We start from the raw sequence: 15,000 nt of genomic DNA, 5'->3' as shown, positions 1-15,000 counted from the left end.
CTCCCCATGACAAGTCGAAATCACTTCACCAGAAACCTGAGAAGATGCTACTCCACCTCCTCTGTTCGTTGCCAGTTTGATATAATCTAATTTTACATCATTAATAAGGCCTACTATAAGGGCAGTCATTAGAATGGTACCACATACCAGATTAGCTTTTAAAGATGTTTTACAGTAGCCTAGCCTACTACTACAGTCATAGGCCATGTCCAACCAGGTACAGTAAGAATGTTATTATTACCAGTTTATAAATGATGCATGAGGCTTGAGCATGAGGTGCGGTAAAATGAGCTAAACTTGCTTGTACCCTTGGATCAGAAATTAAAACCTGTTGAGTAGACACAGCAAAGTAGAATCAGCTGTTTGGGTGGGTTGGGGGGGGGGTCTCACCTTGTCCAGAGGCTTCAGGTTGACGCATTCGGTGCTCAGGTTGGCGCACTCGGGGTCTCCTTTTGCGTGTCCAAAACAGCAGCAGTCGTTGTATTGATGTCTACCAAGGCTGACAGAAATGTGTTTTTTTCTCTATTTTACCTCTTCTCGCCAGGTTGCGCTCTCATGGTTTCCGTCGCTCTTACGATCAGTGTGGAGAAACCACCCCTGTGCGCCTCTCTGCCCTCTCACCCCTGCAGCGTCCCCCTCTGGATGTATGCCTCTGGCTTCACTGTAGCTACTCTCTGTTGTTCACTACTACTACTGAACTTCAGTGAGTGAGAGAGAGAGAGAGAGAGAGAGAGAGAGAGAGAGAGAGAGACAGAGACAGAGACAGAGAGAGAGAGAGAGAGAGAGAGAGAGAGAGAGAGAGAGAGAGAGAGGGCTGATCAGCTGATTTACGAACTGCTTCCTAACAGCTACCAAGGAGACACCCAGGGGCCGGCCGGTGGGAGTGGCGCGGCGGGGCTTAATTGCCTATTTATTGTAAGGCTCTGCTGACAGCGAGTTGGGGTTCTGTTTAATTAGGCGGGCCATTAATTGCGTTTTTATAAAGACTCGGAGAGATAAATAAGGAGAATTAGTTAAGGGTTTCCCTTGAGAAAAAATAGGCTACGAATGCGAGGGATCAGCCGAGCAGCATTTTCTTTCGTAAACAAACCGCGTCACTGCTGGCAACGGCAATGGGACCCTATGCAGTCTGAGTTTGCGCGTCTGACTCTATAGCCGGCTGACTGACCGTGTTTAAAAAACTGCACAGTTCACACAACTTTAACACGACATGCATAATTATACATCAAACTCTCTCACTCTCTCACAGAATGTCAAAATATAAGCAATGTAGCCTAGGCTATAGCCTACTTTTTGAGATATTGTTTGTTTGGCACAACTCATACTAGTTGACTGCTGCGGGCTTACGCATTTGTGGGTGGCAGTGACGTCACGCTGATTCGTCCTGCCATCGGAGATAAAGGGCGATAAGGACAAACTCGATTGGGTCCCAGAGACACACATACAGACTTATAAGGCGATTTTTCTTTTCTTTTTTATATAGCCTATTTTATTTTAATATAAGGCTATAATCTCTTTTTATACTTAATGTATAATTTATACTAGATGGAGGCTATGTGTAGCAATGGCAGAGGACAGTTAGCCATGATGATCAAAGATAAAATGTCAATGACTTTGATGTCAGTTTCCTCTGTTCAACAGGTCTAATGTCAGGACAAAATGTATCAGTGTAGGCAAGTTGTAGGTTATATTATGTGCTGGATTATTTAAATTGGAACCTGCCACACGTGCAGTCGAACAACACAGCATGAAACATTGCTTATTTATATCTTGGCAGTATGACATCATGACTGCACTTATGACATCATCAATGACCTCGCAGTTGCAGTGACATCATCCATGACCTCGCAGTTGCAGTGACATCATCCATGACCTCACAGTTGGGTGGCACCGATGACGGTGGTCCAGTCCATGACGTCAGCCCGTTAGGTCACCAGTTCGAATCCGGCCCCGTCGGTGTTCCAATGTGTATGATCATCACTGATGATGTCACAAACAGACACAGCCCGCAAAATTGTGACTTACCACTGCCCGCACACAGGCAATTGTAATTATGATGATGATGATGATGATTGGATGTGCGACAAGAGAGAGACAGACATCATTTTTCTCTGTTGTGCGTTATAACTAAAGTAACTAGCCTGTTTTGAAAATGTAAGCAGTAGAAAGTACAGATATTTCTGTTAAAATGTAGGGACTGAAAGTAAAAAGTTGTAAGAAAAATAAATACTCAGTAAAGTACAGATACCTGAAAATCCTACTTAAGTAGCCTACAGTAACAAAGTATTTGTACTTACTTCCCATCTCTGAGTACAGAAACATGTAAGACACAATTTAGTAAAAAAAAAATAGGTCATTTTATACAGTGAGGTTAAGTTTCGAAAAATGGTCTCACTACAATGAAATGGCTACTATGGAGACTAACATCATCAGACATGAATACAATTGGGCTCATTGAATCCACAGGAGTCTCAGCTTTCCAGTCATCCCCAATTTATGTAATTCTAAGACTTTTTAGGGACCCCAGTATGCAGAAATATTCAAATAGAAGATGAAAATAACAAATTTAATCGGTTACTGCATGCAAAAAACTGCACTGTTTTTGCCAAAAACTGCATGGGATTAGTATAAAGTGGGCATGTCTGTAAGGGGGAGACTTATGGGTACCAATAGAACCCATTCTCATTCACTTATCTTGAGGTAAGGGATCAAGGGGGGCCTTTGAAAATGGCCTTGCCAGTTTTTTCCTCGCCAAAATTTAGCCTAACTTTGGAGCGTTATTTAGCCCCCTTCCCAACAAGCTAGCATGACAGGATTCAGAGAATATCACTATCTTTACTCTAGCCTTAAAAATGGGTCCGCTAGAGCAGGGGTTCCCAACCTTTTTTGTGCCAAGGACTGGTAGATACATGTAAAAAAAAAAGTTGCGGACCGGTTGTCAATTTTAATGGTTTCAGTTACATATATATTTACTCACCAGGTGGCGACAAAGGGTAAATAACAGCCTTTTGTGTTGTGCTGTATGTAGCCTATACAGTATTTATGTTTTTGTTTTAACTACAAACATAAATAAACGTCAACTTGAAACTATGTTTCAACTACCACACACAGCCTATAATATTATAGCCTATGTTTATAAAAAAAATAAAAATGGACCGGCTCGCGGCCCGGTACCAAATGCGTTGCGGCCCGGGAACCGGTCCGCGGCCCGGTGGTTGGGGACCACTGCGCTAGAGCCTCTGAAACACAGTAAGGTTACAAAAGGGCACTTATCATTCAGAGGGCAAAAGGGCAGGTTGCTTGGGCGCCACCTGGTGTCTATCTGTGTACGTCCCTGTGAGAGGGCATTTTCTCAAATAAGGGGTCACTGCATGAGAGGTCAGTAATAATAACATCACATCACATTTTTCCCTTTCTCTTTTTATTTTTTCAGTTTGAATTTGCTTGTATTGTCTTTTTTGTTGGTTTGTTTGTTGGTTTGTTAGTTTTTAATCATTTAAACCCAAAACCTGTACAATTGACTTGATGTGGGACTAAGTTTAAGTGTGTGAGTGTGTAGTGTGTGAGTGTGTGTGAGTGTGTTCGGGCGCATGCTCATGCAGCGACCAGCAGCAAGTGTAGAGTGTGTGTCTGGTGTTTTACGTTGTTTTTATGTTGTTTTTTACGTCTTCTAGTACTAGCAGTTCATTGTGTTCAAGTTTAAGTGTTCCTACAACTGGTCATTTGCACTTTAACTATTGTGTTGCACTTTAAACTGCTGCTCTAGACTGTTTTTACAATGTTTTTTTTGTCTTATTTGTTTTTATGTATGTACTTCGTACTACGCTTTCTGCAATCCAATTTGCCCTTTTGCGACACTTCTTGAATCTTGAATCTTGTTTACGGGTTGGAAGAAAACAGTTTATTTTCAGATCAAGCACTCACACCATATTCGTGCATGCAACTTATGTGAAGACAATTTGTTGTGGGTTTTGTCCCGTCTGTTTGCTGGTGTTTTGTTTTGTTCTTTACTTGGGTGTGTACACCCAATTGTTTATGGCACTAAACAGATGTCTGAAATAAAAACAATAAACAAATTATATACCAAAAAAATAATAACATCACTGTTTCTGTGCGGGACACCTAAATAAGACATAGGTTTTAGTGTCTCTTGACTTGTCAAATTATTGTACCTGACTGATAGAGGAGGAAAATGTGGACCATGGCCCCCTCTTGTGGATTTGGAAGATACTGATGAAAAGTGAACGTGCCGCGCACACACACACACACACACACACACACACACACACACACACACACACACACACACACACACACACACACACACACACACACACACACACACAACGTAGGCTACTCACTAAAGAGTGTAGTAGGCTATCGTATAATATTCCTATATTCAAATGTGATATTTGTAGTTTGATATGTATGTAAGCCTATCCTTTCTACTATAGTTCCATGGCAGCGTCGTGAAAGTCTGAAGGGTTTTGAAATCTACTCTCATCTTCCCTTTACATTTAATTTGCTAGGCATTTCAATGACAGACAGTGTCACTTCACTCTCTGTAGGTAGGCCTATCTATCTCCTATTAGGCCCCAATCCAATTGCATTAGTCATATCTAATGACAAAAAGTATCAAATATGATCAAATAGGAGTCCCTATGGGTTTATTGACATAAGAAGAGGTAATCCCTGATTCGTGTTTGTGACATGTTTATAATTAAGATGCGACCTCCTTGTCTGTAATTGGTGTTTGTTAAATGGAATGCAGTTGAATGGCATGTTTCATCACCAAGATCAAATGAATTAATGGACAATGTGGAATAAACAAACTTTTGTCTTTCACACAAGTGATGATTCTTCAACAACAGACAGAAAAGAGGCGTATCCGATGACCATTAACTCCTCCTAAATGTTTGCACTGCCCTAGTTCAGTTGATTGATGTGTGTAGATAGCATTAGCATTAGCAATGACTACGTGAATAATGGAGCTGGAAAAACAAAAAGCCTTTCAAATATCGAGCCTATTCTGCCACGGGAATCATATTTTGTTGGACTATATCTATTTAAAAGCATTTTGGAGTATACTTTTTGTTGATATGTAAGCTAGACGCTGTCCTGGCATTTTACTCTCGACCAGTGGTTCTCAAACTTTTCCACGTCGAGGAAAGTACCCCTAAACTGACACAAATCATCCACGGCCGCCCATTTGATACGTTTTTTATCCCAGGGTCCCCCATCTGATAAGATTTGTGCTTTTAGATATTACTACAGAATTATTACACAAAGTGTGTGAAACCCATGACCAAAATAGTCATACATTGTGTCATTACATTACTATGGATGGAATAGTGAAAATAAATTCATAAGTAAATGATTCCCCTTTTTGCTGGGGGGACCCCCTGGATGGAACCCCGGACCCTTGGGGGTCCCCGAACCCTACATGGCGAACCACTGCTTTTTAGCCCACACACGAAAAAGTGACTAGTCTTGTTTGACTTTGTAGTGCGATATATATGGGCGATTCCTGTCCACAGTAAAGTGATTCGTGTCTACAGATGATTGACTAATGTCTATCGAAAGGTGATTCATGTCCATAGAAAGGTGATTAAAATCTCTGCCATTAAAAGTTGTGCGATTCTCTCGCCGTCACACCTGGAGACCTCCCTCCCTCCCCCCCCTCCTTTCCTAGACAGAGAACTATCACAGGCATGTCCAAAGTAGTCCGGCCCGGGGGCCACTTGCGGCCCGCGAACAGATTTCAAGTGGCCCTCGGCTCGTCTCTCAAAATATACTATATGTGGCCCTCCACACAGTATTGGTTAATCAAGCAAGTTCAATTTGCATTTTTTCCCCTTCACCTAACGATGACAGCAGCACTATCTGATTTTTTTATTTTATTTTATTTATAACCCATATGATGCGAGAAGCACCTACCCCCCCCCGGCATTTTCACATGATCTAATCCGGCCCCCCATTCAAAAAAGTTTTGGACACACCCCTGTACTATCACTGTCGTCTGACTTACATCACATCACACACATAACTTGTGTTTTTGTTGTTGTGATTGAGACACGTCCCTTGTCGCTCACAGACGCATGTGGACAAACTTCTCACACATGGCTCCTTTCACTCCCTTTGTCCCGACTCTCTGCCCTGAGAATTCTTCCCCTTGGTTACCGCGGTTGTCATGGTTTCGGGGAGCCCCTGTAGGCTAGAACGGGAGGGGATTAGAGAGGCGGCCATTTTGGGGACAGCTGGGCCAGGTTGGTCCCCTGTTGCCCCCCCCCCCCCCCCCTGTCCCGCTCCCAGTCACTCTGGGAGGGGGGGGGGGGGGGGGGTGTCATTGTGTGAGGATTAGAGCTTCCTGTGTGTGTCAGCCCCATTACACAGGGAGGGGGGGGGGGACGAAGGGGCGGGGCAGAAAGAGTGAGGGAGAGAAAATGAAAGAGAGAGAGCGTATGAAAGAGGGTATGACACAGAGAGGGGAGGGGACAGCCTCTACAGCTGCACCCTCAATCACACTCATACAGGCTCTGATTATCCCTTTCTCACACACACAGACACACACACACACACACACACACACACACACACACACACGCACACACACACACAGACACACACACACACACACACACTCACACTCACACACACACACACACACACAGAGAGAACGGAGGAACCGAAACATATGAAAAGAAATTGAAGGCAAAAAAAAAAACAGGCAGAATTAGCAGACAGCTAGGCCAGCGGTCCAGACAAAAGGACCCCCGATCCAGACATGCTGAGCGCTGGGGACAAACAAGAGAAAAGTGACGGGCAGAGTACATGCAGGCACACAGAGAATAAAAGAGTCATGCAAACGGAATACTTAAACAGATAAAGTGAATTCACCACCCGGCACACACGGGCTTAACTGAACCCAAACACAAATCGTCCCCACAAACCACATCATCACAGAGCAACAACCAGGTCTCCTCTTCAAATCACCATTGTTTTATTTATCTTATAGACATCACATGGGGGGAAGCATTTTGTATCGTCGACTACACAACAAACAAAAAAAAACAAGTTTACAAGTTGGTAAAGTAAAGCGTAGAAAAAGCCTAAACTGAGCTGGAAGTTGGAATGCAGTGAGTGCAGACGATTCCTGCGGGTGGCAAGAAAACTGAACTCTCAAGTGCTCTTTGAGAGAGAGGAGAGGAGAGGGAAAAGGAAAGAGAAAGATAGATACACTAGTAGGTCAGTGGTTCTCAACGCGGGGTCCGGGGACCACCGGGGGTTCCAGGGGGTCCCAGCAAACGGATGTATTGTTAAAGGAACACTCCGCCCATTTTCAACCAGCTTTGTATCATTAGAACATCAGTAGTATATCAGAAAACTGTAAACGGTTTTGAAGTCTGTCATTTAATTTGACAGTTATTGAGTGTTAAAGTGTGGACCAGTGACATCACTGGTCCACATTAACTCAAATGAATAACTCATTAACTCAAATCAACTCTCAATAACTGTCAAACTATTCATCATTCATCTAGTTTGACAGTTATTGAGAGTTGATTTGAGTTAATGAGTTATTAATTTGAGTTAGTGTGGACCAGTGATGTCACTGGTCCACACTTTAACACTCAATAACTGTCAAATTAAATGACAGACTTCAAAACAGTTTACAGTTTTCTGATATACTACTGATGTTCTAATGATACAAAGCTGGTTGAAAATGGGCAGTGTTCCTTTAAGGAATGTGTGTTTTGATCATAGTCTCTCTGGTATCTCTCTACCTGCAATACAGATAGTCATGGGATTATGGACAAAATCATAATCTAACAATATTAAAAAAAAAAAAAAAAAACTTTTTCAGATTTGGGTCCAAGAGACAAAATCTCATCAAATGGGGGTCCTAAATGAGGGGTCCTAAATGAGGGGTCCTTGATAGGAAAAAGGGTTGAGAATCACTGCACTAGCTGGTATGGGGAGGGACGGTGGTCACCCCTGTTGGTGGTTCTGCACGAGTCCAATAGGACCGCGCAGTCCGCGTCAACAACAGGAGAACCGGTTACAATCATCGACACGAATAAGGTCATTTTACTGCTGGCAAAGTCGACGGGTATTAAGTACCAGGATTGTTCACAGAATGACTCTTAATCTCTTAAATCACAATCATCGCTATCGTCGTCATCGTTATTATTATTATCATCGTCATCATCATCAACGTCATCATCATTGTGTGTTTGTTTCGTCAGCTGTTTGGGCAGCAGAGGAGACAGTGCAGCTCACAGTGCAGCTCAACACATCACAAACATGCATTCAGCAGCAGCATCACATTATATCAAAAGAACGGAACAAAGTCAAAACAAAAAATAGTCAAAAGATGTAACTGCAGTTCATATTTACACAAGAAATCGGCCATTCATTAGTCTGGCCTGTTTTGGTATGGATTTCATTTTGTAAAATTGTGTGGAACCACTTCTTTTTCAAATTGAAGAATCTGTTTTTACAGCTTATACTGGTTGTTTGATATCGTCTGTGCTGAAATATTTGACACCCCCCCCAAAAAATCACACACAAACACAAACTTGTTGCTGTGTGTGTCGTGTCTTAATTCTCATCATGACAGTTCTGTGAAATGTGTAACGTAAGGCCTCACTGTGGTCTTTGAATACAAAAAAAAAAATACATAGCTAAGCTGACTCAAGTACTACTTTCACAATTATTCTGCACTTTATTCTATGATATGAACAAACTAGTCCTATCTGACTAATATGAAAAGTACACATGAATTAGAATTAATAATAACTCTAGAAAACAAATCACATTCTATTTAAAAAAAAATACATTCCCTTGTCAGGACCCTTTAAAAACTGACAGAGGCCTTTGAGCCAATCATACTCACTTTCTACACAGTAGTATCCATAGGCTTCTCGCCTTCCACACTAGACCCAACACTGATTGGTAGAGGATCTAGGCTGTCACCTTTCTCCGGGGATTTAGCCAATCCCTGCTTTTCATCCTGCTCTCCTGGCTTCTTATTGGCTGAATGTGAACTGCGATCCTCCATAGTGTCAGTGTCATTGGTTTGAACCTTGGAGGGGGTGTTGGTCGCTGCACCGGGGTGCGTCTTCATGTGTCCCTGTTGATGGGAGACACAGCACAATCATCTTGGTGAATAATCAATACAGTTACTACCGAGTTCAGAATGATGAAATCTCTCTCTTCTCATAACAATGTATAAGCACTGATCTAACCACCGTGATCCTCAGATATCATGAAACTAATTGCAGTTATATTCATTTTAATTTTACCTTAAGTCCACTGCGGCTGGCATAGGCCTTTCCACACTGGGAGCAGCTGTATGGTTTGTCGGGGCGAGGAGGCTGGGTGTGTGGTACCGGTGGAGGCTGGGTGTGTGGTACCGGTGGGGGCTGGGTGGGTGGTACCGGTGGGGGCTGGGTGTGTGGTGGTACCGGTGGGGGCTGGGTGTGTGGTACCGGTAGAGGCTGGGTGGGTGGTACTGGTGGAGGCTGGGTGGGTGGTACCGGTGGAGGCTGGGTGTGTGGTACCGGTGGGGGCTGGGTGTGTGGTGGTACCGGTGGAGGCTGGGTGTGTGGTACCGGTGGGGGCTGGGTGTGTGGTGGTACCGGTGGAGGCTGGGTGTGTGGTACCGGTGGGGGCTGGGTGGGTGGTACCAGTAGAGGCTGGGTGGGTGGTACCGGTGGGGGCTCTGGGGCCTCCGGAGGCCTTTCTGGTGGGGCATCAGCCTCCTCCGCGGGAGCTTCCTTCTCCGGCTCTGGATCCGGCGCTGGTAAAGCCTCTCTGTGTGCCTCGGTGGTTTCGCTCTCCCCTGGACCTTGGGCAGTGTCTCTCTCGGGCTCCTGTGGTTGACGGCTAGAAGCCTCTTCTTCTGCTCCTGCGATGGCGCTGGGACTGGCAGGAGGGGTGAGGGCAGGTAAGGGATTGGCGGCTGGGGACTTGGGGGTAGACTGGGGACTAGGGGGGAGCTCGTCTCTGGAGCAGGATTGATTCTCTGTAGACGACAACGAGGCATCGTTACTAAGCGCACTCTGCGTCTTATCACTACTATCCACCCTAGGCTTGGAAACGCAGAGGGACAGTGGCATGTCCTCCTCCTCCTCTGCTTCCCCATTGGCTACAGCTGAATGTGAACTAGTTGAGGGTGCTTTGTGAGGGCTGGTGCTGCCCAGGTCAGGGTGGGTGTCCTCCTGCAAGTACGTGGAGCCATTCATGGTGCTATCATCAGCTCGGGTGTTGTCTCCCACACGCAGGGGGTCCTCAGCTCCCGCTGAGGGCGGATTATGGGTCAGGGGTGGGCTAATACTGGGTGTGGAGGCCTCGGGTTCCTCCACCTTCACAGAGGCTGTTGGATCAGCAGCTGTGGATTGCTTAGAAGTGGACCCTGAGTCGAGGACACTCATGGGAGATTTGGAGCTGCTGCCCGTCGTTAAGGCCAGGGGGAGGAGTTGCTGTTTGGACGGGGAGCTAAAGGAGTCGTAATCCCTGTCCGCGAGGAGGCTCGGACGCTCCATGCCTGTGGCGTCTTCAGGAGGCAGGTCATCGTCTGGCGGTATTTGCCCTCCGAGGTGCAGGCGGATGTGGTGCTGGAGAACCAGGGCATTGGTGAACTTGCGTGGGCACAGCGGGCAGGAGTTCTGGGCCCGAGCGTTGGGCGGACGAGCGCGGTGGGTGGCCAGGTGGGCCCTGAGGCTGCCCTTGGTGGAGAAGGAACGTCCGCATAGCTTACACGGGAACGGGCGCTCTCCCAGATGAGTGGCCTGGTGCAAACGCAGGGCTCGGGGGCAGCTGAGGACGCGCAGGCACACGCCACACTGGTTAGCAGCCAGGGTTACGGTGCTGGAACCAGAGAGCCCCTGGCTGCTCAACAGCCCCCCGGCGTTGGCACTGGGGCCCAGGCCGAGAGCGGCCAACATCTCCCTGCGATAAGCACTGGAGGTGGTGGTCAGGTCGTGGCCGTGCGTGTCCCCGTTGGCGTCGGCCGGAGCGTGTGAGGAGGTGGAGGGCGAAGAGGAGCCTCCCTGTGGCTGCCTCTCCAGCTTCTGTACCAGCCGCTGTAACTTGGAGGTGTCTGAGGTCTGGGTGGAGGAGGCAGAGGAGGAGGACGGCGAGGAGGTCGACGGTTTGGGGAAAGGCGGGAAGGGGAAGGGGAGCTGGTGAGGGGAGTGGAGGTGAGAGGCGGAGGGGTGAGCTGGGCCCCGGAGAAGTGCCAGGTGGTGAGGGGAGGTGCCTCCAGGAAAGAGGATTTTGGGGAGGTGTGCCAGTTGGGAGTACGGGGAGCTTGCGTGGAGGGCCGAGTGAGGAGGCGTGTTCTCGTCAAAACGCTGCTGCTTTGCTCCTTTGAACTGGCCGCCCATGGCGGAGGAGGAAGAGGAGGACAAGGAGGAAGAGGGCAGTACAGTACCAGAGGCGCCAGCCGCAGCCGAGGCTCGGTTCAGCTGCAGGAGCGAGTGGGCCGTGGACAGCAGCGCCATGTCCACAGAGGGAGGCAGAGGTAGCGATGAGGGGGAGGGGCGAGCGGAGGCGGCGGACAGGAACCCTAAAGCCATGTTGTTCTCCATCATCCCGGGAACGCTTCCTTTCACCGCGTTGAACGGCTCGTCGTCGTCGGCGCGTCGTTTTCTCCTCCTCTGGGTGGAAGGCGGGGCCGGCTCCGTCAGCGCCGGCGGCAGCAGCGAGAGCGACAGCTCCGGGTTCTGCTCCCGGTGACGCAGGAAGTGGGCTTTGAGGTTCCCTCGCGTGGTGAAGCGGCTGAGGCAGACCGGACACTGGTAGGGCCTCTCGCCCGTGTGCGACCTCAGGTGGATCTGGAGGGACGAGTCGCTGCTCAGGACCTTCCCGCAGAACCGGCAGGCGTGCTGCGGACGGCTCGACGAGGAGGCGGAGCCCAGGGAGGAGCTGGGCTGGAGGTCCTGGGAGTGACCGGCGTGGCTGGTAGGGAGGGGAGGCACGGGGAAACTGATGCCATTGCTGTGACCAAACGGCGAGGTGTTGGAGGATTTTTCGTGGAGGTAGCGTGGCGGTAGACCCAGCGACAAGGAGAGGGGGTGTAGGGAGGCGACCGAGGAGCTGATAGCGGACGAAAGAGAGGAAGAAGAGGAGGACAGCGAAGAAGCGACAGAAGAGGGCGGAGCTCTGCCTCCGTTGGCGTGTGAGATGCTGGATTTGGACACGGTCGTCTGTGGGAAGAGAGAAGACGGTAGCCCGGTCAAGAGCGATGAAGCTGGGGTTGCTGGAGTGGCGGGCGAGGGGTGCGTTGTCGGTGAGGAAGACCGCGCTCCACTGGATTTCTGGTGGCTCTCCACACCACCACCAGCCCGTGGGTTATTATTATCTGGGCCAAAAACAGCGCCTCCAAGCCGCAGGACGTGCCTACAGATCTCCTCCGTCATCTGCATCTGGTGGATCTGCCTCTGCTGTAAAATCCTCAGCTCCTCGAGGAGCACGGCCAGCGTCGGAGGCACCTGGATCTGCCCCTGCTGCTGCCCCGGCGGGGAACCGGAGGAGCGCCGCTGCCCCGGACTGGAGCTGTCGCGGTGCGGCGGCACACACTGAGAGGAGGAGGTGGAGGAAGAGGAAGAGGAGGAGGTGGTGGCGGTGGCCGAGCTGCCCATCTGCGGCGAGGTCATGGTGGAGTGAGAGTTGCCTCCTGGGTGAGAAGAGAGGAGGAGGGCGTGCGAGCCGGAGGTCTGACCCAGCGGAGGGGGCGAGTGCGTCTGGGAGGACAGCGAGGGGTGAGGGAAGTCCGGGGAGAGGGACGAGTGGGTGTTGGGGAGGGAGGTGGTGAACGGGACGATGTGGCTGGGCCAGTGGGGAGGAGGCGTGCTCTCGCTGGGTAAGGAGGGCGCGTGGAGCCCCCCGGGGGACGGGCGAGGGGCCAGGGGCGGCTGGCAGTCCTGGAGAGAGGTGGGGGACGAGGAGGACGACCCCGATGAGGTAATCTCTGAGCCCAGCGATGTGGACGGTGACTTCACGCCGAGGTGGTCATCTGATGATTGACAGGAAGAAAAAAAACAGAGGGCGGATTGAGACCTTCGTGCAAAACGACTGATCAAAAACGAACATTGTATAGATAGGGTTAGGGTTTCTATGCAGGAGCATTGTTGTGCAATTCAAAATATCAACCCAGATGTTCAGGTATGTAAATTCATTAAAACATTCTTCTTTGGTTACAGAACAATGAGAACATGTTTATTGCATTGCTTCTAGTTATTGTTTGTCTTTGTACATTTGTATGCATACCAAAAGGGTCTTATTGCAACTTCAAAAGAAATGCCTAGTCGGAAATGGCCTTGAACAAGCAAACAAACAGGACGGAGAAACTCTGCAGTCTATATATGAGTCTTTGTGATCTCTTGTCTCAATCTGTGCTCTCCGGAGCAAAACTCCTCAAACGTCTTGCGCACACAGAAAAGCTCACAGACCACCTTGCTGCTATGACAACACATTTTAGAGGACAATGGACATCACCAGGACAACCCATAACCCCTCTTAACCCCGCCCCCTCCCTCCAGCAGTTGCGTCTTTCATCTCCCTATTCACCCTTCCCCCCTTACGTCAGAGCGGGGGTCAAGGGTCGGGCCACGCTAAGGGTTCTGGGCACTGTCCGGACACTCTGATTGGTCAACTGATCTGACCTATGCAGCTCAGGGGTCAAATTCTTTCAGAATCTTGAGCGTGGAGTGAGAAAGAGTAAAAAAGGAAAGAGAAGGGGGGAGGGTAGCGACAATGGAGAGACAAACTAACTATTCCCTCCTGGAGAGACATAGTGATGGTATGAATGACTGTACCTCACACTGCTCTTAAATAGAGCTGAACCTGGGGGAATTGGGAATGCAAGAATAATTCCACCATCTAAACTTCAACGTCCCCCCCTGTGGACGTCTAACCTGCAGAGCGTCTTAAGGCACAGGCACTTGAAGCTATATGCAACTCCATTGCAACACAGTTGTGAGTGTGAGTGCAACCCCCCCCCCCCCCACACACACACACACACACACACTTTTTTTTTTATCCATTTGAACCCCCAACTGCGTAGGAGTATACAGTCAATAGGACTGGGGTGAGAAAGGGGGAGAGAGAGGAACAACAAGGGGGGAGACGCATGGAGGGAGAGCAGGAGAGTAATGGCAGGGTGGAAGATTAATCTTTACCAAAAGCACCCCCCCCCCCTACCCCATCCCTTCCCCCCACCCACGCACCTTATTGTGAACACATTTAAGAGGGTGCTCTAGTCTATACTCATCACAGACCTCCTCCAGCAGCCAGTCGGCACCGAGCAGCGGCAGTCTGTTGGCTTCCGAGAGGACGACCAGCGCAGGAAAATGGCCCCAGATGTTAGTGTGTTAGTTAATCCTACTCTATTCAGGTTCACAGGGACAAGTTTATTGGCCCCGACCTAAGTGCCTCAGGCCTCCGTTTTTAGTGGGGCCCATTGCAACGAGTGACGAAGCAGGAAGGGTTTCTTGAGTTGACAAACTTATTTTTCGAACCTTAAAACCAATGGTTCTCAGTGCTTTTTCATATATCAAGGACCCCCTAAACTGACACAAATTAGACCACGGGCCCGCATCCAATAAGATTTGATTTATTAGCCTACAGAAAGTGCATGAATCCCATGACCAACATAGTCATACATTATGCCATTGTGTTAGCCTACTTGTGAATGGAATTATAGTGAAAATAAATTATTCCCCCTTTTTGCTGGGGGACACCCTAGAATCCTCTCAAGGACCCCTGGGGGTCCCCGCTGCCCCACTTTGAGAACCACTGCAAGGCTTAAAAAACTTTGTAGTCTATTCAATCAGGTGTTAAATCAGGGATGTAGGCATGCACATCCAAATCAATAACATTAGCCTATATAACACAATAAAAACATATTCCAATTGAGATTAATTAGCCACAAATTTGGCTTTTGTAAAGTTTGATAAGTTTACAAACAATGTTGTTCCATAAATCACATCCCATTGA

The 15,000-nt window shown here is 48.3% G+C and overlaps 2 protein-coding genes across 2 annotated transcripts in view; both read right to left on the bottom strand.

Moving 5' to 3' along the window:
* Positions 1-609, bottom strand: part of slc7a7 (solute carrier family 7 member 7) — a 23,817-nt gene extending 23,208 nt beyond the window's left edge. Inside the window, exon 1 of the mRNA XM_083639693.1 lies at positions 391-609. The gene's annotated coding sequence lies outside the window, so the exon portion shown is untranslated. The remainder of the gene's footprint in view (positions 1-390) is intronic.
* Positions 610-8,896: 8,287 nt separating this feature from the next.
* The window catches only part of LOC310779706 (uncharacterized protein), a gene marked incomplete at both ends in the record, with an annotated part of 6,295 nt that continues 191 nt past the window's right edge, over positions 8,897-15,000 (bottom strand). The window contains 2 exons of the mRNA XM_083640206.1: positions 8,897-9,130; positions 9,303-13,018. Coding sequence (XP_083496332.1) covers positions 8,897-9,130; positions 9,303-13,018 — 3,950 coding nt within the window. The remainder of the gene's footprint in view (positions 9,131-9,302; positions 13,019-15,000) is intronic.

The sequence above is a fragment of the Poromitra crassiceps genome (genome assembly GCF_964638095.1).
Source record: "Poromitra crassiceps genome assembly, chromosome: 7".
In the NCBI taxonomy this organism is placed as follows: domain Eukaryota; kingdom Metazoa; phylum Chordata; class Actinopteri; order Beryciformes; family Melamphaidae; genus Poromitra; species Poromitra crassiceps.
Note: the sequence above shows the minus strand (reverse complement) of the source record. Positions and strands in the feature narration are given on the sequence as shown.